Raw genomic sequence first — 27,543 nt, 5'->3', positions numbered from 1 at the left:
TATAGAAAGGCGTGCACACACAGAATCAGTTCTGTCCCATCTGAGAAGTTCAGAGCTTCCAGGAAGTTGCTTTCAAATGAACTCTCTTGCTGGTGGGGGTAACTCTTCAGACCTATATGGGTAAATCTGGTGTGCACGTCTCTGTTCGTCCTGCCTGTAATTCTGTCCACCATGATAAACACCTTTCACACTAGCTTTGGCCCTCCACCGATACCCCCTCGCCAGGGGCACCGAGGGTCCCCACAGGTCACAAACACACCGCTGGTGAAGTTCTTGTCTGTGATGCTGCTTCTGCTAATGTTACTGACATTTGGAGGATTCCTTTACCTGTTCAGCAGATTACACACGGTAGGAGATTAAACCTTATTACGATTATATCACAAATATGATCTTATAGTTTGGTATTAAAAGATGTTTTATGATTTCTTTACCTGTTAACAATTTTATTTTTAATTCATTTTAAAACATGGTATTAAAAAGATTGGTATTTTTTTGGTATTAAAAGATGTTTTATTATTTCTTTACCTGTTAACAATTTTATTATTTAAACAAAAAAATATTATTTTAAAACATAAATATTCTGGATATTAGAGTGTTTGTCAATAAGGAACATTTTAATTTTTTTATTTAAAATTTAAAATGTTTGATGTATTTTATATGCTTGGAGTTATGAGCAGGTAAGAACGCTCATGTTTTTGTGAACAACAGACACAGGGAGAAGGATTTCCTGAACACTCCTGTGTGTAAATTGCAGTTGTTCACTTTATATTTAAATGAAATATTAGTTTGAAGTATTTGTCATACATTTTGGCATTCTCAATGTGCTACGACTTATGACAATACTGGTCCATTTAAAACAAAACACAAATATGAACACAGAATTTTTTCATGTTTTGCCTATTGTTTGGGTTTTGTGGTTTTAAGAAGACGAGTGCTCAACATTGTAGAAGATTTGAGTGAGCAGGGTGAACTAAGGACCATTATTATAACTCAATAATTAAAAATGAAGAACGCATAGAAAGATTTAGGATGATTCTACTTTATTTAGGACTGAGAATAAGTGTGAATGTAATTAATATATATATTATTATGAATTAAATTAATACAAATCATAGCATTAATGTCTTAGGAGATATAGATAGTAGTGTATATAGTCTTAGAAGGTGCTCTATGGACTAGGGTTCAAAACCAATATTCTCAATGGCACTCTTCATGAAATAAAGCCTTTATTAAATCATAGCTGGCCACATAACTCATAACTCTATCTTGGCCAAACTGACACGTCTTTTAGTTAAAAATTAACAATCTATTTATATTTAGCTCTGGGACAGAACAGAAAGCCTATTGAAAATACATATGCAAAGTTAGCATGCCTCGCTATAGCGCCTCAGTTTGGTTTGTCTTGTTATGCTGTAGTTCTTGTGGCTTTAATACAGTGGCTCAATTCCACGCCTTGTTGACTGAAGCCTTTTGCTCTTCTGGTGGGTAGCTGCAAGAACGTAGCGGCGGCGTGGACACGCTGAGAACGCTGCAGCAGTGCTTGGAGCAGAGCACGAGCCCAGAAGACCTGCAGCGCTGCAAGACGATGGCGCAGAGCTACAAGGTACACTCCTCCGCTCAGACCTCCAGCCACAGTGGCGACGTGCTCTTCCGCGCTGCTGAGGTCGACGGGGGGGGGGGGGGGGGGGGGGGGGGGGGTCATTCTAGTTTACTGCAGACATGTAACTTTCCAGCATGCAAAATGGATAATTAGATTCTTTTGCTTTCACAGGACTACCAGGCTGAAGGAAAAGGTGTGTTGTTTTTTTGTTATGTTGCAACAGTGTGCTTTGCCAAATTATGGGATGTATCACCTTGGTGTTCAACATGCACTTACTACTCCCATAATTTCTTCTTACAGTGTCTTTCTTAGCTGGAACGGCACCTCCCACCGTACCAAACGCAATGATGGTTCTATCGGATGAAAATAAATGTAAGATCACGCACTTAGATTTCAATATACTGTGTCAATATACTATCAAACTGGTGAAATAAAACCGTACACGTCTTCTGTGATGGCTTTCTCTGTAGTCAACCAGATGAGAACTCTGATCTGGGACCAAGAACACTCTGTCAAAGAGAAGATCAACCTTGGCACATCAGGAGCCCTCAGCATTCAGATCCCTGGATACTATTTCCTCCAATCCCAAGTCACTTTCTCCAAAAGGCACATGAAGGTCCCGCTCAGCCAGATCATATGGACCCGAATACCAAAACTGGACAAGGGGACGGGAAACTGGGATGAGAAGACACTTCTGCAGGCTTATTGCAGCTTATCCCAAGACTCATCTGTGCCCAACATGTGCACTGCCTCCCAGAGTGGAGTGTTCAGGCTAGAGAAACATCAACAGCTCTTTGTTAATGTGACTGACAGAAGCTTGGTGAATGTGGATTCCAGCACCTTCAGACTGTTCAAATTACAGGACTAAGGAGCCTTGATGGTGCTGGAAGTGGGACGATGAAGTAATGTTCTGGATCAAACTGGATACTGTCCATAACTGGAACAGTTTTATGGGCCACACATGGATTACCATGCTGCTCTAAGTGATTATGAGACTATGACTGAAGTCTTTCAAGAACAATCTGGAACTTCTGGAGATAAAAATCTTCTTCCTCTGAGATTATACCTAGTGCAAGTTCAGAAGAAAATGAGAACCATTGTCAATTGCTGGATTTTTTGACAGAATGGAAAAAGTGTGCTGTTTAGAAACCTCCATTTAAAAAAACAAAAAAAGAAGAAATAACATGTGTGAACATTGTGCTTGAAGATCTCCAGGTGTATTATGCTCATAAATAATTTATTAATGTTTTATGCTAAGTACTGTAATACAGTAGTGACTATTTATTAAATGAAGGTTTTGTCAGAATTATGTAGGCTACTCTAGGATTCAGTAAAGTAGGAAAGTAAAACCTGTACATGCATGTCATTTCAAATAATGAAGATGAAGGTGTTAGAAAAAGGGAAAAAGGAAGTGACACTACATTGGCTTCCACAGTACAATCGTCTCTTTACAAAAAAACGTTATTGTTTGACTCTTGTTAGATGACACAGCCATGCAGGAAAACAACAAAATTCTTTTTGAAAATCACCACAGTGGACACGTATGGAATGTAGTGAGAAGCTTCTTTTGAAAATTTATTTTTCTGGAAAAAAAAAAAAAGTTATTTATATTATTTGTATTAAAAGTGTATTTGTCAAACACATATGGCCGGCTTTGTAAAACTTGTGAGGGTGATGTGTGAGAAAGGTGATTTTATTAGGTCATAACCTAAACATTTCCCACACAAATGGTGCACTAGTCTTAATTTAGTCAGTTTATGAAACAAACTCTCAAACAGTCTGGTATGACACCAGAGGGGTTTTTTTTAACCTGTGAAACCATATATTCTGCACCTCCCTTCAACACAGTTTCCAGTGTGGTATATACAACACTAGCTGGTGAGGGCAGCCTTATTTTACATACTTTAAACGGAATTTCTCGGTTGCGTCGAGAAAGCTGTCCCAAATGCACTTAAAAGTGAACGTTTTTTGCATACCTCAAGGATCAATTAAAACATGGGAAACTATCCTGTTGTGACACAATTAAAAGTGAATTAATATTATGCCAAAAAAGGAAATGCTATAAATTCCATTGGTACAGCCCTAAAAATATATCTAGAGTAAGCAAATATTTAAATGACATCTTAATAAATCAACACCCACTGAACTGCCATTTGCATTTCTGCAGTTTGTCTGTTATGCTCCACTGTGGAAAGAGTGATAACACACCGCCTGTCTCACGGACACGTGTCTAATCTGTCCTCACAGGAAATTGTGCTTTTTTTGCCTTAAATTTTTCCCCCTACATAGAAAAAAATCCATAATGAAAACGGTGCTGGTCTCCAGAGCCACTGCTCAGTGACCTTTACCCAAACGCTCCTGTGAAGTGATAATGAGGGTCACCACTGATGAGAGTGTGGACATTTCCGAACCACTTACAGAGATATTCGTTACAGGAAAACATGAGGTTACGTTTAGGCCGCATTAAGAAAACAAGCAAAACTCCACAACAGAGATGTTATTTTTTATTAAAACGATCCTTTTAGAAATGATCATGAAAGGAAAACAAACAACTGAACAAAAGCCCATGACATTTAGTGGCAATTATAATTGCATAGGAGGCCATGACAGGTTTGCAGACATGGACGCTTAAAAACAACATAATGGAGTAGATCCGTATTCACTCATAGATGCTCAATGTCCTGCAGGTGGTGCAGATACTGGGTAGTTACATTATTAATGTCCATGACCACCACGGCCACCGTAAATCCACATGTAAAAAAATCAACCTGCGATCATTTGGTATAATATAATTGGAAAATGGAAAATGACACCAATCGGTCCTTCAAACTGCGAACCATTACATAAATACGCAAGTGTACCAAAGGTCGGTAATGACAGAATTACAACAGCCATGTTTTTGCTAAAAAGTTACACAGGATTTCATAAAAAGTCATAGGGAAGAAACAACCATTACGAGTAACCATGAACAACGGAACTATGGAAATGTAAAATTAGATCCAAAGCACACAGAGGTAAGAATAAAGCTCAATTAATTTAATTACTGAAACAAAAACAAAAACTTTCAAAACAAAAAAAAAAAAAAAGGTCTGATCACAGCACTCCAGAAACAGCATTATATAGGCCGTTGAACACCTCGTACGTGGGGCTACCTGGTTCGAGGCATGACTTTCATACTGCCAATGAGACACCATCCGATTAGATAGACCTCCAATGTGCAGTAAAGTTAACAGTAAAGCAGTCTTCTATTGCATTGAATACTTATTGGTCTCACAAGGCCGAAATGTAGACGTCATGTAGAGCCAGTGTAGAGCCAGTGATGCCTCCCTCTGATGGTCGATTCTGGCATTCCCCTCGGTTCACACGCACCCTGTCCCACCTATTCTCCAGTTTAATCACCGCCAGTGCTACCAGGCTAAATGTAGCCCGTGACTTCTAGTTTTACAAAACAATGTTCCATTCATCAGTAATGATATGTGTGGTCTAAGTCTGACTCGGTTACAAGGCAGATTATGAAGTAGTTAAAAGCATACATGCATGTATGCGATAGTAAACCACTTAAGGAGTACAATACGTATTAACCAAATTGTAAGAGAGAGTATAATATTAAGTTACAATAATACGATACATTTCAGCACGGTTCCTTACAGTTACCCGATTTGGACATTCGTGTGCATGTTCACGGTGTGTTAATATAAAAACCAACAAATTTATGTCACAGGCTTTAAGGTCTTCTCGCTGTATCGTCTAACGTAGCAGCCAGACATTAACCAGTAATGTTACTGATGATCGTGTGCAGGGCAGAAAGCCATTGGAGACGTAGCCCTCTAAAGAGACCAAGCACCGAAACACATGTTCTCAACACAGGAGTATTCGGCCCAAAATGAAAGCTTATATGGTTATTTTTGACCATACTAGCTATCGTATAAGTATATATGATATACGTACTTTTTAAGCTATACCTTAGTAGTACTGAAATTTATGACAGCTGCATTACTGATGTTTAGTTGAACTAGCATAAGATTATCAGACACATTCAGGCGATTCTAATATGAAGAAAGGTGCAGAAATACTGTACAGACTGTAGATTGTAGCCAACAGGGTATAACAACTCCGCAGCTACACCTGTTATTCCACATTTGATATACTCATATATTTGATTACTTACAGTAAAGCTTGGTGTTAATAAAACAAAAACAAGTGGGAAAAAAAAGATAATTTTATGCTGGAAGATGAGACATCTCATGTCTTTGATGTATAACAAAGCAAATCCTATACAGTCTATGTTTCTCATATAGACTTTTGCATCTTTATGAACATACACTAAGACAAATGAACGGTATGGGAAGGAGACAGAATGGGTAGCAAACGTTTGTGGGGATCTGTCAGGGCCGTCAGAGGGCTTCGTGTCAGGCTATGTGGAGCTTACTCACTCACACTACGCCTGGAGCATGCCGCCTGTTCTGGTCAGTGACAGCTCACGCGTTTCTGGACCTGTGGGTTACGGAGAAGCAAGCAGACCCACCACATCCCCCCCCCCCCCCACATTCCCTTCAGATAATAATAAAAAGAAGCTATATCCAATGGTTGAACTGGTTTAACAGTCTGGTCAGTTTTCCAGACGGTGGCTGGACTTGTTGGGACGTGGCGAGATCCAGCAAGACCAGAGAGTCACACAACGGCTTCCAGACTACCAGCGTGGCGCTCTGAGAGTCACACCATGGCTTCCGCACTACGGCTACAAGCTTCCAGTCCTCCAAGGGTTGTGTTTCGCCGTGAACACCACTAAGCCTCTATCCACCGGACATCACTGCACAAGCTACAGGGACTACACACACACACACACACACACACACACACACACACACACACACAAACTACACACCGCCCCTCTAGAGAGATTAGAGGTCTGGGAAGCAGTCAGACTATAACGAGGAATCCTCAAAGAAACTTTTGCTTTAAAGCGATTATCTAGGCAAGATGACTTTCTGAGAGCACAGTTCATCACGTAGGCAAGTGACACATGCTAATCTAAAGATCCACCCATGCTAAAACACACACACACACACACACACACACACACACACACACACACACACACACACACACACACACACACACACACACACACAGGAAGGGAGCATGTTTTGAATATGAACTAGTGGGCTCCATCTTCCCACGCACATTCGTTCTTCTGTTTGGCCAGCTTCCTAACCACGCGCTCGAGCTCACGGCGGGATTTCTGCTCCTCCTCCAGACACTGTTTCATCCATTTATTCTCCTGTGGCCAAAAGAGAGAGAGAAGAAACCCCGGCGACACACCCCGACCATCAGACCCGGTAGCAGACATCTTCAGGGGTTTTAAATACAGCAGATCAGGGCGTAAAAATTACCTTTTTCAACTCATGGACCTCATCTTTTAATGCATACACAGCATCAACAAGGCTTCTGCAATAGACAAAACGATTGCAAAAACACACATTATACACTATAAAACATGATATTTAATAAAAGTAAAAAAGTAAATAAATGACTATTATCAAGACGGCCGAATTACTAGGCCATCAAAACATCGTAATCTCTCGTTCGACAGCTAAACCTACTTCTCTTCAATGATGGTCTGCCCGTTGCTCTTCATCTCTTCAACAATGATCTTCTCCTCTTCTGGAAGCAGGACTTGCGGTGCTCCCTCCTTACGCACAGCTGCCCCGGGGGGGCAGAATACGACGCCATTTAATCACAGCACTCTGATCTCAGTCTCCGAAATCTGCTCGCACCAACATTGCACGTTTTTGCATATGTGACACGTTGGAGGTGTTGGAGTCCGAGTGGTGTCCTACCTGTGGCCTGGTGCAGACTGACACCGGTGCAGTACGCCTCGATCACCTTCAAGATCTGGGCGTCTTCCTCCAGGGCTGCGGTACCTGTTCAACACAGCACCGCAACCCACAGCTGAGCCTCAAACTCTCAAAGCAGCAGTGGAAACTCACGACCTATTAAAAGCTTGCGAAGTCACCCTGCCGAGCGCACTCACACATTCCCCTCATCAGCTACACGTACCGCCACAGGTTTGTAAGTCACAACAACTACGCTTTAGTTTGATTCTCCAGCGTCTCACATCACCTACTTTTTCTGATCGAACAGTCGTCATCTGACGGCTTTCTCTCCGTCTTTCTCTTCGGTAAGAACTTCTTGATGGGCTTGGGGCTTTTGCTGGAGTCCTGCACAGAGAAAGGGAGGGTGACAAAGGAATGAAGCGAGCCAGACCGGACCCCCAGGACCGGACCCCCAGGATCTCAGCTGGATTCTGAAAGGTGCACTTATACAAGTCATGACGGACACGGAAACTTGTCACAAAAACAAGTTTCTATTAACAGCATGGTTCTCTGGGCTGTTGGTTATCCTAATCCACATGCATCACATGGTTGAAGCAATCTATAGTACTCTCCAATCAAACACTAGACACTAAAACATATAGAGCTTCTGCAAAAGTCAGAGATGTCAAGCAGTGCTGATTACGCCAGTCTTTCTGCAGAACTCTCCCTATGCCATAATCCCTTGTTAAGATGATAAGCAACTTCAGCTATAGCAAGCGGACAGTCAGATAACGCAGCACTGGTGTGCTGAGGTGGACGCCAGCATTGAAGCAAGAGAGCAGAATCCCTCCTCTATAATCCCACAGGGCCACCGTAAAGCTACGAATGTCACACGCTCCTTCCGTGGATTACACAGTACTAAGTCCTTTTGTCCTTCGAAATTTGCTTCGAAAGTACACAGAATTCGTTGTAGTTCCTATAGACAAGGCATTTGTGTAGCAGAAAAAAAAACAAGCATTTTATTATTGGTTGAATCCTTTAAGACGAAGTGTGAGTGGGAATAACTGAACATTGCAGCGTTAAAAAGAGATAACAGTCTGTTAGCGGGACACTGATTACTGAGAGAATGAGGGAAGAGCTCAAGACAAACGGATAAACGAGAAACGAGTGGCATACGGGGGGGGGGGGGGGGGGGGGACGACAACATGAAAGGGTGTTGCAAAAATCACAGCTAGCCAGGCACACGAGACAAACGTCCACAGGCACACGAGACAAACGTCCACAGGCACACGAGACAAACGTCCACAGGCACACGGACTGGCTGGTCTACTCTTACCTTCAGGATATAAGACATCCTCTAAAGAAGCAAGGGATGGAGAGAGAAAGGGAATGAGAGAACGCATGAGATAAATGGAGGAGTGTCTGACAGGAACATGATGGAGAGAACAGTGAGAGGTGAATATTTCAGCATGCCCCCGGTCCTGACAGAGATACAGAGGTACACACATGCATTTCTCAAAGACGAAGAGAGTGGAGCCCGGCCCACTGCCTGGAGCCGGACAAATACTATGTGAGAAGCCACAAACCCACACCGTCTCCTTGGGACGTGGAATCTGCTAGCACGGTGTTGACACTTGACAGCAAGCATCAAACAGATTCACCCCTTCCTGTCTCTTCCTGTATCTGGTGTATTGGGCCACTACTGAAACTGTGTGGTGAGGGTTAAGGTAATGCAGTCACATAGATATTACAGTAAAGAGCACACAACAGTCAGATCAGTAACGGCCTGGGTGGTGGTGGGTGGTATGTACTTCCGAACTAAACCATAGGGCTTTAGTCACAAAGGGCCATTATGCTCCCTCTACATAATTCTGCTTCTGACTCAATGTTATCCAAGGAGGGGGTCGTACAAGCAGGGACCTCTTACCTCCTTGTAGCCCAGGGCGGCGGAGGGTCTGAGCGGAGGTGCCGGCCTCAGGCAGCTCAGGGACCAGGGTTTGGTGATCTTGGGGGGTTCCAGAGGGCCCCGGCCGCCCAGGGTGGTGCCGAAGCCCTGAGCGTGGCTCTGGTGGGACAGAGGACCAACGACGCTGGAGGACTTGCCTTCAACACTCTTCAACACAGTCAGAACACAAGAGGGACCGTTACTGCGGTCAGCCAACAAGGAACAGCTACAACAAAACTCAAAAAACTAAAAAAAAAAAGGCTAAAAAAGAAACCAAACAGCATAAACAAGTGGCAGTTTTTATAGCCAGAAACCCATGAACAGGTGAGGTTCTGGTGAGGTTCTGCGGAAGTGCTTCACTATTCCTTCTTCACACGTAGGTGTATATATGTCCACGTGTCATGGAGGTCTGGAGGGAAGATGCTTGCCTTAGTGATGGTTCCTGCAGGGCTTCCTCCTTTGGTGTAGGCCTGCAGATGCTCCAGCCACTCCTGCAGCTCCTGTGCGCTACTGCAGAAGACCGTGACGCGCTCGACCACGCCCCCTACAGGACGACAGCAGGATGAGCCACCGCCATGACCTACAACCCAACTGCACCTCCAGAAAAAAACGCCTGCTTGAATGGGAAATGCAAACTGTAAATGGAAATATCTACAAGCTGCTGGTCTTTCCTCAAAAGGAACTTGGGACTTGTGCAGTGTTGTGGAGGAAGGGAAAGGTGAGAAGGTCCAGTGTTTTTGTGGAGGTGACCTCAGCGGTCTTCTGCCACAGACGGAGTTCTTTAGTGCTGTACTCAGAGGTGCAGGACAGGGACACGGTCACAGGAGAAAGACGAACCTGTGATCTCAAAGGCGTAATGACCCGTCTCCGCGTCCTCCGGTTGCCTGGTCACCGTTGCTCCTGACAGCGGGAGACGTCCCTGAGAACGCAGGACGATGAGGTCCGATTGAGAGGAAGGTGAAGGTGTGAGGAAGGTAATGTTGAAGGTAAGTAGCAGTAAGAGGCGGCCATTTACAAGCACTTTAGAATAAATCGTGGTACATTGAAGAAGAACTTAGCCACTTCCAGTCGACTCACCTGGTAGATGAAGCCACTCATTCGTGGGCTGGCAGACAACATAATTAACACGTTGGGAAACAGCATGAAGTATCGCTCCTCCTTGTCCTAACAACAAACGAACGAACGCACACACACAAACACACTCATGCATATATAACTAAAGCATTCAAAGACAGACATAATGTCCACATAATGCGATGATCACAACACAGGGAAGTGTTCGTTTTTGTGATACGGATTCAGACACACACATTTACATTTAACACACAGGCAAATACAAAAATGTTTCTCGTGTGTATGCACATGGTTTTTTTTTTAATGGTAATGAGAGCAACTGCTGTCAGTCGCTAGTGATCAACAAGTATCGTACCTTCTGGTTAGTAAACCAAGACATATTTCAGCTACGCAAGGAGAAAAAGAGAAAGAAGACACAACTGAACATGTAGGTAAAGAAGGGGTTTAAAAAAAAGGCATTTTTCTGTTAGGCCCTGTATGACAGTCCATAGTCCCACCGTGACCCTGGACCTACAGGACAGGACAACTCGAGTTTCCAGCCTTCATTTAATGAGTACTGGGTTTCAGGATTCTAACTAAACAGGTGACCACGGAAGCCAAGAAACCACAGGGACGTTGAGACAGACTCTTTCTCTAGAATTTCCAGACTCAAATGAGATGCATGACTTGCACAAACAAGGGCATGTTGTTAACTCAGCAATCAGCCAGTGGTGGCCCGTCGATCAAAGAGACAAACATTCTGCTCTGTAATTTTGCTTGGACGTTGCCTCAACCAGTCTGGAACTTTTCATCAACTTTGTGGATTATTTAGTTTATTGTTTGGCTCTGTGTTTTGGGTTATGGTCTTAATGCACAAAACACTGGGCAGCCTTGTGTAGAAAACCTCGGGTTCTACGATCAACATGGCTGGGGTTCTACGATCAGCATGGCTGTCTCAACCTACATCACCAGTAAACATGAACATCACTGTTATGGTTGCAGCTTTGTGAAGGTTTTCAAATGAAGTTATTGTTTTCTCTCTCTCTCTCTTATTATTATTATTATTTTTTTTACCTGTATAGGAATATCAATAACTTCATAAAATTCTGCTATTTTCTTCTATGACCAGAAGACCATGTGAAACTCGAAGAAATTCATCTAGGAATGTCACTGCAGACTGAACTGCATCATGGTTTTAATGGTGCCCCCAAAACTTTGAAGTAGTTGGTTTCAATTTCTGCAACATGGTTCTGACATTAATTCTTTCCTTTCAGTATCTAAACTGACAGTTTTTCCCCCCAAGGACATTTCTGAGGTCTTAATGAAGGGTTTCCATGTTGCACTCAAAGACAGACACCTGCTGATGTCACTGGAATGCAGGCTAGCTGCACTATGGATCTGTAACCAACACCAGTGGTTATACGGTTACAGGTTATGGATCTGTAACCAACGCCAGTGGTTATACGGTTACAGGTTATGGATCTGTAACCAACGCCAGTGGTTATACGGTTACAGGTTATGGATCTTCACACCTACCCAAAACAAAGGAAAGGGTATATTTTATATCTTAAAATGACAAACTCAAATTCCAGTATCCTTATGGCTTACTTTTTCCGCATAGTTTTTTTTTTTCCACATTATTTGCAACTGGCTTTTAAAAAGCATGAATCAAAAACAGGTTGCCTTGTCTGTTCCATCACTTTTGGGGGTGCTTGACATTTGAACATACCAACACAACCACAATGTGCTTAATGTGCAAAATTTGACAGGAGCAGTGCAACCACATAGCTGAGAAAAAAAAAAAAAAAACACAGACAAAACTGACACCTCGTCGCCTCCAGGAGCCCGGGGCTGATCCCCACCCACCCAATCACCACCCTGCTCCCAGCTCCGCCCCATCCCTTCCAGCTCCGCCCCCATCATCCCCATCCCTCCCTTCCCCCTCACCTCGGCGGGGCCGCTCTGCGTGTGCACCTGAGACATGAAGGCCACCTGGCCCAGGGACTTGATGCAGTCCCCCTCCCAGCCGCGCACCGTCTCCGACAGGATCTGCAGCTCCAGGTTCTTCCGCTTCCGCAGATCCTGACACTGCGCCTGGGGTGCGGGGAGAGACGCCCAGTCACACAGCACAGTTCCACAGAAACAACACAGTCACGGAAGACGGCCGTGATGAGAGGAAACCACTGCAGCACGCACCAAGCACAGATGACGCCGGTGTAGATACAAACGGGGGCCGACACAAAGAAGCAGCGATGGTGGCCATGATGGATGTACAGTACTGAACTAATAACTGACAAGGATGCAAGACAAGAACTCAGTCATTAAGACAAGTCATTAAATAGGAATCAAACTGACATCACCAACCGTGACATCACTGTTGAGGAAATCCTCATAGTTTGCACTTGATTAGAATAAAGTCAAATATCGTGATTCTTATGACTGATGCCGGTCTAGAGGTGTAAGACAGGCTTTGCTCTTTTGCATTGCAGATGAAGCTTTTGCTTGTCAGGGTTTCTGATACGGGGGAAGATGGAGTCTGGCTGGGCGTACGGTTGCACCAGCCTAGATTACTGAAGAAGAGGGAAAGTCCCTGATGTCTTTGGAAAAAATCAGCAACAAACCAAGGTGTTCCACTAAAAAAGTCAGAGTGAAGCCTCCCTTACGTTAAATACCTGGTTACAGCAAAGTGCTGAGGCCAGATCTGACCTCGCTCGCTCCACACCAGTAGGCATGACTCATTCTATCTTCCTTTTCTTTCTGAGCTTTTAAATCTTAAGAGGAAAACTCTAGAACTGCAGAGACCCAGTTAGTGCACACCCACAGTTGGAACACGGACGCCCATGGAGAGGGAGGCGTCAGCTAGCAGTGTTGAGGTCTGTAGTTTCCACCCTAACATTAGGCACTTTTGTGACAGCATGCGTAATAAGTCCTTCACCGCAATTGGCAATCTAATGGACTTAGTTAAAACAGAAAGCAAGGATCGAAGTTCTGACACTAGAACACAAAAGTAAAAGTTGCTGGTATGCTGTGTCTTGTCAGACAATCGAAAGTAATATGCAAACCCTAAAAACACAAAATGGTAAATTCACACACAAGCAAGGCAAAGCTTCAACTCACTGATCTATACATACCACAAGTCCTTTAAAAGCAGTTGTTGCCTTGATGAGGTCACTGTAGTCTGGATGGGCTTCCTGCATGGGGACAGGTACAGTGTTGAGGGACAGGTAAAGAGATGGGGACAGGTACAGTGAAGGGAGAGAGGTAAAGAGATGGGGATAGGTACAGTGTTGGGGACAGGTACAGTGTTGAGGACAGGTACAGTGAAGGGGGACCAGGTACAGTGTTGGTGGACAGGTAAAGAGATGGGGGACAGGTACAGTGATGGGGACAGGTACAGTGAAGGGAGAGAGGTAAAGAGATGGGGATAGGTACAGTGTTGAGGACAGCTACAGTGAAGGGGGACCATGTACAGTGTTGGTGGACAGGTAAAGAGATGGGGGACAGGAACAGTAATGGTGGACAGGTAGAGTGTTGGTGGACAGGTAGAGTGTTGGTGGACAGGTACAGTGATGGGGGACAGGTACAGTGATGGGGGACAGGTACAGTGATGGGGGACAGGTACAGTGTTGGGGGACAGGTAAAGAGATGGGGGACAGGAACAGTAATGGTGGACAGGTAGAGTGTTGGTGGACAGGTAGAGTGTTGGTGGACAGGTAGAGTGTTGGGGGACAGGTACAGTGATGGGGGACAGGTACAGTGATGGGGGACAGGTACAGTGATGGGGGACAGGTACAGTGATGGGGGACAGGTACAGTGTTGGGGGACAGGTACAGTGTTGGGGGACAGGTACAGTGATGGGGACAGGTACAGTGAAGGGGACAGGTACAGTGATGGGGACAGGTACAGTGATGGTGGTCATTGCTAAGAATCTCACAGCTGTAAGGTGGTGAGGGGTGGTAACCACACCCCTGGGTGGTGGCCCTACCTCCACATGTCTCTCCATCTCCTGCAGCAGGGTGGGGTATTTCTCCAGCCTCATGAAGGGTTTGCTCAGGCTGGTGGTCAGAGTCAAGATGCCCGGAGCACTAGCACCCTGACTCTCCATGAACTTGTCCAGCTCCTCACTGGGGAAGCACACAGACACAACACACACACACACACACACTCAAATGTTTGTATTTGTCCTTTAACCAGTTTATCATTTTTCTAATTTTATTTCATAGTAATTAACACAAAATATTCTCTGCAGTGTTCACAGGAATACACAAATAACCTTTAGCTCATACCTACCTACAAAAGTTGAGATTTTACTTGAATTACAATTGAATTACAATTTAAACCTCAAAAATAAACCAGTGAAACCGAAACAAGCAAACAAACAGGAAGCAGAACTAAACTTATGATTGGATTAAATATCCAAAACTCTACACCTCTATACTACTGACCCAACATCTGCATACTTTATCAAAATATCAAAACTCTACACCTCTATACTACTGACCCAACATCTGCATACTTTATCAAAATATCAAAACTCTACACCTCTATACTACTGACCCAACATCTGCATACTTTATCAAAATATCCAAACTCTACACCTCTATACTACTGACCCAACATCTGCATACTTTATCAAAATATCCAAACTCTACACCTCTATACTACTGACCCAACATCTGCATACTTTATCAAAATATCCAAACTCTACACCTCTATACTACTGACCCAACATCTGCATACTTTATCAAAATATCAAAACTCTACACCTCTATACTACTGACCCAACATCTGCATACTTTATCAAAATATCCAAACTCTACACCTCTATACTACTGACCCAACATCTGCATACTTTATCAAAATATCAAAACTCTACACCTCTATACTACTGACCCAACATCTGCATACTTTATCAAAATATCCAAACTCTACACCTCTATACTACTGACCCAACATCTGCATACTTTATCAAAATATCCAAACTCTACACCTCTATACTACTGACCCAACATCTGCATACTTTATCAAAATATCAAAACTCTACACCTCTATACTACTGACCCAACATCTGCATACTTTATCAAAATATCAAAACTCTACACCTCTATACTACTGACCCAACATCTGCATACTTTATCAAAATATCCAAACTCTACACCTCTATACTACTGACCCAACATCTGCATACTTTATCAAAATATCAAAACTCTACACCTCTATACTACTGACCCAACATCTGCATACTTTATCAAAATATCCAAACTCTACACCTCTATACTACTGACCCAACATCTGCATACTTTATCAAAATATCCAAACTCTACACCTCTATACTACTGACCCAACATCTGCATACTTTATCAAAATATCAAAACTCTACACCTCTATACTACTGACCCAACATCTGCATACTTTATCAAAATATCCAAACTCTACACCTCTATACTACTGACCCAACATCTGCATACTTTATCAAAATATCCAAACTCTACACCTCTATACTACTGACCCAACATCTGCATACTTTATCAAAATATCAAAACTCTACACCTCTATACTACTGACCCAACATCTGCATACTTTATCAAAATATCCAAACTCTACACCTCTATACTACTGACCCAACATCTGCATACTTTATCAAAATATCCAAACTCTACACCTCTATACTACTGACCCAACATCTGCATACTTCATCAAAATATCCAAACTCTACACCTCTATACTACTGACCCAACATCTGCATACTTCATCAAAATATCCAAACTCTACACCTCTATACTACTGACCCAACATCTGCATACTTTATCCCTAAAAATCCACTAGATGTTAATTATTAAAGTGATTTTATTTCAATTAGTACAAATATCAGTATACCAAATACCAGCAAAATGAACCAGAAATGTCTGTAAAATAAAGCTAATTTAAAAGATCACTCTGATGTCAAACTCAATCTCAACTTCAGTTCCAACGAAGACACAAATCTATGTGCACACTGTGTAATTAATAATGAAAGAGAATCTCATATACCCTACTGGGAAGGATTCTTCTAAGTGTTTGCTAAAAATCATCACAGTGCATTTCCCTGTATGAATGTGAAACTGCATAATTTATCAAAGCTGGGTTTTAGGGGAATGTATTTAAACTTCAGGAATGGATTCTGCATGTGTACGCGCAAGCTTGAATGCGCGCACACACACACACACACACACACACACACACACACGACCTTTAACTGTTTTTAACAAAAACAGTAGTGCTGCAGCGTAGCGATTATTTTGGTTAAGGTGAAAGACACAAAAGTACAATGAATCATCGCAAAACATGCTTTCACTACATGCTGTGGAAAAGGCTGCAGACGGGTTGCAACATGAGATGCAAACAGACGCTGCACGCTGAAGTGTAAAGTGTGCCTCCATCAGCAGAACCGCATCTATAGATATCCTGTCGGGTTAGGCCTCGCTTCCTGTGCGTATGAAACTTGCCTCGATAACCCGCTGCATTTTAAGTGGAAGGAGCGATGTCAAAGGAAGATGGTTTCTGATTGACTTCACAAAGGCATACAGGATGTGTGTCACAATCGCCGTGTGTGTTCAGTGTTCATTTCATAGTGATATGTCACACAAGGATCATGAAAGGACCAGGGAAAACATGATGGCGGTGTGCGAGTTGTGCACTGTGGTGCCACTTTTCATCAAGAGAAGGAGCGTTGCGATCGAAGCACAGAGGCGCCACCTAGTGGATGATTTTAGCATTCCACAAAGGGCTGAACTTGCCATGTTTGTTTGTCTTTTGGTTTCTTTTCTGTTTCTTTTTTTTTTTTTTGGATAAAGAAAACCAGTACGGAAAGATTAAACCAGACTGTGATACCAAACCAGTTACCGTCTCTTCAGTACAAAAGGCACAACGGCACTGACCTGTGATCAGTGAGCACGGCCACTGCAGAGGGGTGATTGGAGCAGTAGGATAGGTACAGTGTTCTGATCTGACACATCAGGTTCAGATAACAGCCGCCAAAACGCTGCTGGCCCTCCGGGACCCTGTAAGACAGACGCGCAGAGCAGAGGAAGCGTTAACCCTCCAATCTCTTCCTGTAAATCCATCTCTGACCCCCTGCACGTCCCCAAGATGGACGTCCACAGCGCAGGAACGCTGCTAAAACACACTGCACACACACATTTACTAGGACTTCCCTCACTGGATATGATTTCAAGAACATTATGAACACTAAATACTGATAACTTCCTAAAACAAAGCTAATAATGATTACTGCTCTAAAGAAACAGCTATTGAGGTATTATTTAATAATGTATCAGTGCGTTATTGTGCATCCCTAATGTTTACACTGGCAGAAACCTTGATGCTTACTTGGTGCATTCTTCCAGTGCCACACACAGCCCTTGCTGGAAGACAAGAATCTCTTCCAGGTTACCACACAGGCAGCTGCTGTCTGCATTGGACAGCCTGCAAAGCAAGAGTTGATCAAACATTCTCCAATGGGAAAGAGGATTTTTCTACCGCCCCCCATCGGCGACTTCTGGTATCACACGCTTACTTGTCGCTGGCCTGTAGGGGGCGCAGGTAGCACGTGAGCACGTTTTGCAGCTCCTTCACGAACTCGCGCTCGTGCTCCAGGATGTCGTGTACCACCTGAAATGCAGAAACCACAACGTTGTGCCAAGCGGACGGTCTCCCTGCTCCACCGCAGCCCTCCCAGGTGTCCACCACCAACTCAACCCCGTCCTCTACCCCAGCCAGCTCTACAAGGGGACAACTCACCACATTGTAGTAGTTTTTGGTTAGCTGAGGAACGTCAAAGCCTTTCACCGCTTTTGGAGAGATGGGTTTTTCTGGAGAGCAGAAAAGGTCAGATGAAGTGTACATAAAATTAAAGCATAAGATAAAAAAAGATCAACATTTTATACTGTTTGTGAATAATTTTGCACTGGGTCCAGTTCTACATAAAAAATACATGTCATAAAAACATCTGATTTATTGGCTGCCAACCCTATATGTGCTTTAGTGCCAGAGCTCGTGCCCACTCACCACATGGCTTGACCTCTCGCACGTAGTTGCTAGGGAACCAGCCGGTCTTGCCGTTGAGGGCCCCCTCCCACCACCCGCCCTCCTCTTGCCGTGTGACGTGGATGAGCTCGCCCTTGTTGAAGGACAACTCGTCCTCGTTGTTTTGCTTGAAGTTGAAGCGTGCCTTCACCACCAGCCGCCCGCCTCCTCCGTTCTCCGACATTTCCTGGGGGGGGGCGGAGGCACGGGACCTTTTAGCGGTGGCACGCGGACGTCGGAGCGCGGCCGGACTCTCCGAGACGCGAGCCGTGAACCGAGAGCTTTGGGTCTCGATACGCCCGCAAAGGTCATACGTGCTGATGGCCCGTCAGAAAACTGAACTGTGTTCAAGATCATATGACGCATGTTTTGATGACTTACCACAGGCTTAGATTGCCTCCGGAGGGACTTGTGGGACTTTGAAATGGACGAGGAGGAGGTTGACAGGTTAGGGACGGAGGAACTGGACGGCGGACATGATCTCTCTGTCCAACAATCAGAGAGAAATCAGATTCAGAATCAGAGAGAAAGAGAGAGGTGACAGAATCTTTACATGTTGCCCTTTGACCTTGAACTGTTCCAGCTATGTAATCACTAGATTGTCAATAATTCCAAAATACCCAAACCTGCTAAGTAAGAGCTTCTTTCTTTTTCCTTAATGATGTTTTAAATCTCTTTCCACTTTAACTTGGTTACAGCTATTTGGCACAATATATTCAAAGTTCCTGACACAGAAGTTACAGTTACCAGTTACAAAATCTTACAACTCATTCTGGGTTTGTCCAGTAGCCTGAATCACAAAAAGTGGATAATTGTGCAATTACACAATATTCTCGTGATGGGCACACTGACTCTGTCCCGCTGTATCTCAAACAGCCGCCAAGACACTGTCTCGCACTTTAGGAGTGTCAGCCGGACCCAACTCACCACTTTGAACGTTAATTATTGTTTATATTAGACCTGCATGCATCATCTGAAAAATCACAAATTACAGATGTTCAAAAATTCATATTTGAGTGAAAACGTGATAGCTAATCACAAATTCTACATTTCCAAGGAGTATAAGACTCTTGGATTTCACGTCCAGCTGGACTTTGATTATTTTGATGGTTGGTGATGTGTTGCAAGTATTTTATCATTACTTTTGAAAATAACATTAAAAAAACATGAATATTCAGAAATGAGACCAAATAAATTGAATAAGGCCAGATAATAAATGATACAGACCAAACAACAGGGAAAACCAAGGAACAAAAGACAAACCATCAAACCAGGAAGATAACCAAGACAAAAGTGTGACAATGACTGACAAGCATTGAAAATGACTGAAATGACTGAAAATGTGATACATGTGAATACAGGGAAGGGCGGAGATACACAATCACCAGACGACTCTGAAAGAAGAGTAAAAACACAAGCACAGGCTGCTCAGTGGGAACAGACCACGGCAGAAAACTGCACAACGGATCAGGTTTTAAAATGTAGAGAGAGAAAGTACTAAAATGTATTATGGAATATAGAGTGTAAAAGTAAGAAGTGACAAAATAATAAAGTACTTAAGTACAATAATGAAATACATGTTCTCTGTACACGTCACCTCTGTATGCCGATGGATTGCAAACTGAGAAAAAGCAGATCACATTAGCACAAGTTTAATCATACAGCACTCCAAAAAGCCCCACATAACAGAAATCACAGTTCCCCTTTCGTACTCACAGTGCAGAGAGCGACAGTCACAGGCGCGGATAGATTAGCGGCCGTGTTTGGGAGGGGCAGCTGTCCCTCAGAGCACCTCAAATGTGCCTCTACACACGGCTGCCCTGTCCTGATACCCCAGACTTCCAAATCTTTGCATTAGCTTCCAAACCTTTGTGTGTGTGTGTGTGTGTGTGTGTGTGTGTGTGTGTGTGTGTGTGTTGTGTGTGAACATGCTCAAATTGCCCCTAAACCTTAGACTAAAGAAAACTAATTTGAGCTGCCTGTATAAATCTGTTTTTACTGCCTATCATCCAGTGATGCCTCTTTTTCTGGTCTCCAGGACTTTTTCTGTGCATGAACCTGTATTGTGTGCAGGACTAGCGCTTCTTGTCTGGCTAACGGATATTAGGTCGATGTGCTTTAGACAGCGAACACAGGCAGGGCACCAGTGTGCATGAACCAGATCCAACCGCGTCCCACCAAAGGACACACGGGACATGAACACACCCTCCTGGTCCAACCCAGATGTGAGGAGCGTGTGACCCGGACATGAGCCATGTGGCCACGGACACACCTGGGACACACAAACGGCACTCTGGAAGTACTGACTGCACTCCCAGGTGCTGTCCATTAGGTAAGTAATCACCTGAGAGTACAGATGCTTTATAAAATGGTGATTGAAGACAGACAAGCTGTACTTTCTAAACAATAAAAACATAGGCTTAGCATCATCAGAAGGTATTCCAAACCAATCACCCCTCAGTATAATTAATTTATGCATGCAGAGAATGGCACATGTTATGTTTTGGTTACTCTTAAACATGCATGTGCATGCCTCTATAATTGTTCCAGCCTTTATAGCCCTCACAAGATACACAAGGCTTTTGATTTGCATTTCATAGCTGGTATTTTCTCCTTGTTCAAATCGAGACTTTGCCTTTGACAACAGCAGCAGAGACATTTGGCCATGTTAACGGTGCTATTTATCGCAAACAAGCAACCAAACCAAAACTGCCATCCCAGCAAGCAAACTGTCAAATAGAAGCATCAGGGCTTAGAGCCTGGACAAGATTGTCGCAATGAATCATGCAGGCACTGGCCAATCTACCGGACAACTCTTGGACAGGCCCTGAAGCTTATGGTCCAAAATCTGAAGGTGAACAAAGAATCGACGGCTTGAATAGGCAGGAAAGCTTGAGCAAATCTCCGATAGGGCAGGCCAGTCAGAAGAAATGAGTCAAAGACTATCTAAATCCCGCTGGAACGCTGGAGGGAAATACATACATTCAAAGAAGCCCTTGATGATCAGAGCGCTTACATGCTGAAACAATACTAGGCCAAAATTCTGCCAGTCTCTAGACTGACAGGCAGGCACAAGAACCTGAGTGTGGGTTAAAACATCATTTTTGAGCATGACTTTTAGATTAGGTCATCTGTTTCATTTCATTAACACAAGCATGGCTGAGATTTCTCAGTTCTGAGGACAAGAAGGAGGTGTCCTATCAGCTGTCTGAAGGCACTAGATTATATGATCAATAAGGACAAAATATGCTTTATTTCTCTCCATAGTAAAACAGTAAAACAATATGAACACAAAGGACTGAAATTTTTCATGTGGTTTCAGAGGCTTGTAACAGAAATGTCAAAGTCATGTTTATTTATATAACGCTTTTTACAACACATGTTGTCACAAAGCAGCTTTACAATCGTATGGGTCCAGATCCCTAATGAGCAAGCCAGAGACGACAGTGGCGAGGAAAAACTTGGAAGACTTGGAAGAAAAACTATGATGAAACCTTGGGAAGACGAAGTCTCACATATCTCGCATAGAAATCTCACATAGAAATCTCACATTTATAGCTATTCATATCCTCTCATCTTTCAAATCCACGGTCAATAAACACTTGTCTGTGACAACTGTATGCTAAAAAATTCCCTGGCAATATACTACCTTGACCACGGACAGTGAGAGATTATATTCCGAACTGCAGGAAATCAATTGTGAATTTTATTCACATATTCCTTTATTACATCACACGGCCAAACGTTTCCAGACTTGTCATTCACTTTCCTCAAAACAACCCCAAAACAAAACAGATCGCCCATTTATGACCACATGCAGTGAGCTGATATACTAATTCCGACCAGATTGTGGACTGCTGGATCCGTATTGTTGGCTTACCCATGACAAATGCATAAACCGTCGCCCCGAATGACTGTTCCACAACACAGCATGACATCACACGGAACCAAGTATACTCTGTTCACCAGATCATTAACTTGCAATGGCAGTTTCTTGACAGTCAAAATCACGCCAACATACGAATTTGTATCCCGCATGTTTTTCAGCCGAAAAGATATGGCTCGTCGCTGTAACCGAAAGCTAAACGTGATCGCACCGGCTGACAAACACCAGTGAACAGAGACGCTCTTTGTAGCTCACGCGAGGCCGCTGGTATTCCGTCTTTCTAAAAATGATTGTGAACATGAGGCTCTCACACATGGCCCAACCGCGACACTCCCGGAATGCCAGAGCTGCCTTGCAGGGCGGGGCCACGCCGCGCTCTCCAGCGGCTGCAACCGTGCAAAATTCCAGCAGGGAGGGACCAAAGGCTCTGACATCAGACAACCCACACGGGCCTGCAGCGGTGGGGGGCGCCCACAGGCGCACGCACGTGCGCACATACGCAGAAGCACATATCAGCAGAAGATCAGAACCGACTGTGAGATGGACAGAGATTGATCTGTGGGAAGTACCTTGAGTTGCGATGTTTAGTGCTGTGAGTGTGGACAGAACCTCGCTAAAACGTTCCCCGGTGTATAGGCTGTCAGGTTCAAAGCCCTGGAAAGAAAGAAAGAAAGAAAGAAAGAAAGAGTAAATAAACAGCACAAATTAAGCTATACTGCATGAACAGAATAAACAGCTGTGCATTGGTTAAAAACATTTTTCTCAGTGACATACAAGTGGGAAACTATAAAGAAACAACTCCAAGTAAGAGCACATGAGAACGAGTGAGACTGTAATGATTGTTCTTTTCATGTTTGTTATTCAGTGCTGCAAGCCCCACTGTGCAGACCGCTATCCCCTTTCCCGCAGTGGGTAAGGTTACACGTTTTAAATAAAACATCACATACACAGAATTTAATCAGCGCTGCAGGAAGCCATTTTCCCCTCTCATATGCTAAAGCTGTTTTGCACCAGACAAGATGAACAATTATGTGACATCGTTCTTCTGAGTGCCCCGCTGTTCAACACTTGAGTTGTGTTCAGAAATCAGAGAGCAACCCATGTACATGGAGGAAACGGAATGGAGTGAGGCACATTTATTGGGTGTTGTATATTTCCCACCATCCGTCTTTACCAATATATCTCAATATTCCAGTCCCGTCACATGAATTTATTGGGACAATCTGTCCAATACAGTTCTAGACTTAAAGCGCATTGCAAGTTGTTATTGTAAAAGTCAAAGGTTATGATTTCTCACTTATTCCAAATCCTACTGAAAACACAATACTAGTATGATAACGTGTTGTTCTTTTATAGTGCTTTCAAGGATCTAAAGACACTTAGTTGACAAGAGTTTGTACATGAGTAAAAACGTCAGCCTGATGTTCTACCAAAACCCAGGCTTTTAAAATTCCACATCAAACTTAGAAAGAGCTGAGAAGAGAGATGGGATCTTCTGGTGTTTATGTTTGCCTTCTGCTAGGAAGACCCTTATTTCCTCCTTTTAGCTTCTGCAGATGTTATCTTTGAGAGCAACTCTCTTACAGCTTTTAGGTTCATGATTAAATGGAGCTCGAAGACGTCGGACAGATCTTAGGGGTCCCTGTCGTCTTCACTTTCACGAAACTCCAGCCATTTGGGGCATATGCGCTCAACCCTAGACCCCTACAAAATGCTATATTTTCAACAACGGGTCAATCATGGGTAAACTCCATGCACGTGTTCACCTGCTTCCAGTAAGAGACTGATAAAACCTTTGCTTGCTGGCTAAGCTTTGGGTGAGGCCTACAGTTGGGGTTGAACTGAGGAGTTCAGACTTATATCATCAGATTGGCTCTCAGGGGCCCATAAATGTTGGTCATTTTATTCCTTCAGTGGATGTAAACTGGTCGCAGATGGTTGGTGCGTGTTTCCAATGCTGGTTTTCCAGAAGGTAATGCAGACATATTAAAATAGTAAGTTTAGTGTTTTATAAGATGTTTCTCATTATGCTTTTTACCAAGATGTGGTTGGGTGTGGTGTAATTTATAAATAATCAACCTTTAAAATAAGCCCTCTTTACAAACTGGTATAAATACTGTGGTAGTAGTGTGGTAGCTGCTTCATCAAACGACAAATATATTTAAATATATACGTATACATATTAAAAAGGAGCAAACTCGATTACTGATGAAAACGAGACAGTTTGGGGTTTCTGCTACTTTTACATGCTTCCCTAAATGCAGAAGTGAAAGTTTGCGAGAGGCTTCTTCGTCAAATCACATGGTTTGCATCACCCACTGCTGAGCCCAAGAGCGCGGTGATGAACTCCTCATAGTGGGAATGGGCGGACCCCCGTGGCCCTGTCGCCACGCGCGCGCCCTGTGCGCTCGAGCAGTCAGGGCTCAAACCCCCTTACAGTTGCATTACGACATTGCCACTAATTACGGTGGGGAGAGCATCGGAATTAACGGAGAAAGGCGAAGAAACATCCTACTGACGTTTAACCCTAACCACTTCACTGCATGCTGGGGTTATTCGGTTGCCCTTTAGACTCTGTGATTTAGGAACAACTTAAATAAACGAGCCTATTTATAAATCCGTTGAGAGAAGCGATTGTTAAGCCTTGGGCAGATATTTTGGAAGACGTCTTATGTGTTAGGTGGTCCCTGCTGGGTTGAACTAATAATGCGATGGACGTAGCCTACTGAAACAAGGCCAGAAAGGAGCCTGCCACACAAGTTTGGTTCATATTTATCATGTACAGGTTGTGAACCTGTAAGCCGAGAGAAAGGCGTTACAGAACACACAGTATAATGCACCTTGTTACAGGTTTGGAATGTGTCGGCTAGTCGTGGCCTGGGTTTCCAGCTGATAGGGCTGTCTGGACATGTTGCTACACCAAACTGGAAGTATTGCTCTCATTTTGGGAAGGGGAAGCGCCCCCCCACCCCCCATTTAATCAACCGACTTTACAAGTGTGGAGTTTTTACGGGGAAGCCCAGCTCGTGCGATCATTCCACAGCCCTGAATGTTGAAGGGCAGGTATGGCTGTGTTGTCATCGAGTGTGGATCCCGTCTTTAGCCGATGCTACATATCAAATGTCAATTTCAGAAGGAAACCTATTATAGAAACACGGGACAAATGTGCGGCTAAAATGTGAAATAAGACAAGTGATAAAGACTTTAGGAGCACAGAAGGTTTTGCAGCAACTAGCTAAGGCAGTGAGTTGAGTTTAAATGCAACAGAGTAATATAGGAACTGAGAATAGAGTGACAAACCATGGACTCCTGGGAACCTAAACAAAGGGTCGATTGTAATGTTTACTAGTCATACACACGTTGTGATTATTAACATACAGTCTAACCGAAGACCCTAATGTTATTGATAAAGTGACAGTATCACTCGTCATCACAGTGCAGACATGCTGCTCTAAGATTTGACACAGCGGGCCTGTGTAACGTATTCAGATGATGTTAATAGTAAACGTTTATAAATAAAGACCAGAAACAGAGCCACGAGTTCACGGAGTGTGGAATGTCTATTAAAAGTCTAAGGCAGGCAAAAAAAACCCTAATAATAATCATCCGGCTAAGGCAACATGTATACTGGAGCAAGCACCATGATGGCAGCATATAACACACACACACACACACCAGTGTAATGACAGCTTACCTCAACCTTCAAAGAGAGGCATCCTTTCAGAAACTCGCCGATGTTGCCAATACAATCCGCTTCGCATTTGGGATCCGGACAACACTGCAAACACCCACAGGAGGAAATGGGGTCAAACGCAAGTGGAAGTGCCCTGTTGCCACTACCACTCAAGCCCGGGATGTTTTGGACAAGGGGAGCCTGTGTAAAACTGCATGGGCCCCGCCACACCGCTCCAGTGGGTCTGGACGAACACTCGCACTAGTTTGAGAAGTAATTCAGGACTGGCACTTCTGTCACTCGCCCTTTAGGACAGACAGTCCGCATCTGTCGTTACCCTGTCGCACCAGGAAAAGAGCATTTGTGGAGGAAGTGACGATCTTTTCAGACGATCTTGGTCTAGACTTTACACACAAAATCAGGACAAAATAGGTTGTCTTTCAGTGTCCTGATAACCACCCCTCCTAAGCAACAATGATATAAATTGAAAGTCTAGCCTCTTTAACTTTAATACTGACACTAAGATAAATCTACTTGTTCCGTAAACATAAGTGCGTACATGTTTTTTGGTGGATTATAAACCTGTCAGAAAATTGCTCTGATTTATGTTACAGTCTACAGACTTACATATTGTCTATTGGTGCAAAGCTTGTGCAAATCTAAATAAAAACAGTGTAACGTTTGGGCACCCCAAAGTGTAGTCCCTAGGAAACACTCGGTCTATATATGGACATTAACCAAGACAACAGACTGAAGTAACGTGTGTTGGCATCACGTCCACACGCTCGTTAAAGTGTAGATCTGATAGAGAATGCGGAACACTTTGACTCGACAGGCAGGAAGTCGGTATACATTGCAAATTAATTGTGCGTTTAGGACTTTGAAAATATTTATCAGCGGTCAGTTGGTACTGTACACTTAAACATTTATTTATTCCTTATTTTAGTTCTTGCAAGCATAGGGTTAACGTGTAACTGATCAACCCAGACGAGTTAAAGCATGGCACGCCCGCTACATTCAGTCTCATTGTTACAAGTCCTCGAGTGTGATCACCCTAATACACCATCTGTCCTACATATCCGCTTTCTGCCATCAGCTTTTGCTCATTACCTTGAGAATTGATCCAGGTACCAGTCGTTCCATAAGCTTACACAAGACGACCCCATCTCTCAACGATGTCTTCAAGAACTCCTCTGGGTCGGCGATGTTCTTTTTAGGGGAATTGAGAACTCCTAACGATATTAGCCACGTTACAGTCTGTTCCTCTGGGTTCATTATTTGGGTTGAGCAGGCCTCGCAAATCTTGCAGCACCCCCGGTGCAGCAAATATGACGGTCGATACAGATGCTACCCACATCCGTAGCACTTTTTTGCGGAACAGTTAAAAGCAGCAGCGACCCGCGTCCCCGGCTCTGGAGGGAAGTTCTCCAGGAGGAGCATATCGCAGCCACTTACGAACTGGGTACTTATTTATTATACTTTGTCAAGATAAAAAAAAAACCCAAC

General features: G+C 43.6%; 2 protein-coding genes across 4 annotated transcripts; one reads left to right on the top strand and one right to left on the bottom strand.

The window, feature by feature from the left end:
- Positions 1–82: 82 nt before the first annotated feature.
- On the top strand, positions 83–3,722 carry cd40lg (CD40 ligand). Its single transcript, XM_077021201.1, has 5 exons — positions 83–348; positions 1,490–1,603; positions 1,772–1,793; positions 1,901–1,972; positions 2,071–3,722. The coding sequence occupies exons 1-5, from the start codon at positions 172–174 to the stop codon at positions 2,466–2,468; spliced, it is 783 nt and encodes a 260-aa protein (XP_076877316.1). The 5' UTR covers positions 83–171; the 3' UTR covers positions 2,469–3,722.
- A 368-nt stretch (positions 3,723–4,090) lies between these two features.
- Positions 4,091–27,453, bottom strand: arhgef6 (Rac/Cdc42 guanine nucleotide exchange factor (GEF) 6). Of its 3 annotated transcripts, XM_077021198.1 has the most exons (22): positions 27,148–27,453; positions 26,059–26,142; positions 22,934–23,018; positions 18,860–18,963; positions 18,461–18,665; positions 18,194–18,264; positions 17,970–18,064; positions 17,783–17,878; positions 17,332–17,454; positions 14,400–14,538; positions 13,546–13,605; positions 12,362–12,508; positions 10,439–10,525; positions 10,199–10,280; positions 9,790–9,905; positions 9,344–9,529; positions 8,753–8,773; positions 7,728–7,821; positions 7,441–7,524; positions 7,204–7,303; positions 6,994–7,048; positions 4,091–6,881 (listed from the first exon to the last, which is right to left on the bottom strand). In XM_077021198.1, the coding sequence occupies exons 1-22, from the start codon at positions 27,310–27,312 to the stop codon at positions 6,759–6,761; spliced, it is 2,322 nt and encodes a 773-aa protein (XP_076877313.1). In that variant the 5' UTR covers positions 27,313–27,453; the 3' UTR covers positions 4,091–6,758. The 3 variants fall into 3 exon arrangements, with proteins under 3 accessions (XP_076877313.1, XP_076877314.1, XP_076877315.1); XM_077021199.1 differs by lacking the exon at positions 8,753–8,773 and having other exon boundaries at positions 27,148–27,452; XM_077021200.1 differs by lacking the exons at positions 22,934–23,018; positions 26,059–26,142; positions 27,148–27,453 and adding an exon at positions 22,359–22,678.
- Between the last annotated feature and the right edge of the window lie 90 nt (positions 27,454–27,543).

The sequence above is a fragment of the Brachyhypopomus gauderio genome, chromosome 11, assembly GCF_052324685.1.
Source record: "Brachyhypopomus gauderio isolate BG-103 chromosome 11, BGAUD_0.2, whole genome shotgun sequence".
Classification (NCBI taxonomy): domain Eukaryota; kingdom Metazoa; phylum Chordata; class Actinopteri; order Gymnotiformes; family Hypopomidae; genus Brachyhypopomus; species Brachyhypopomus gauderio.
The sequence above is the reverse complement of the archived record's forward strand: the minus strand, read 5'-3'. Positions and strand labels throughout refer to the sequence as shown.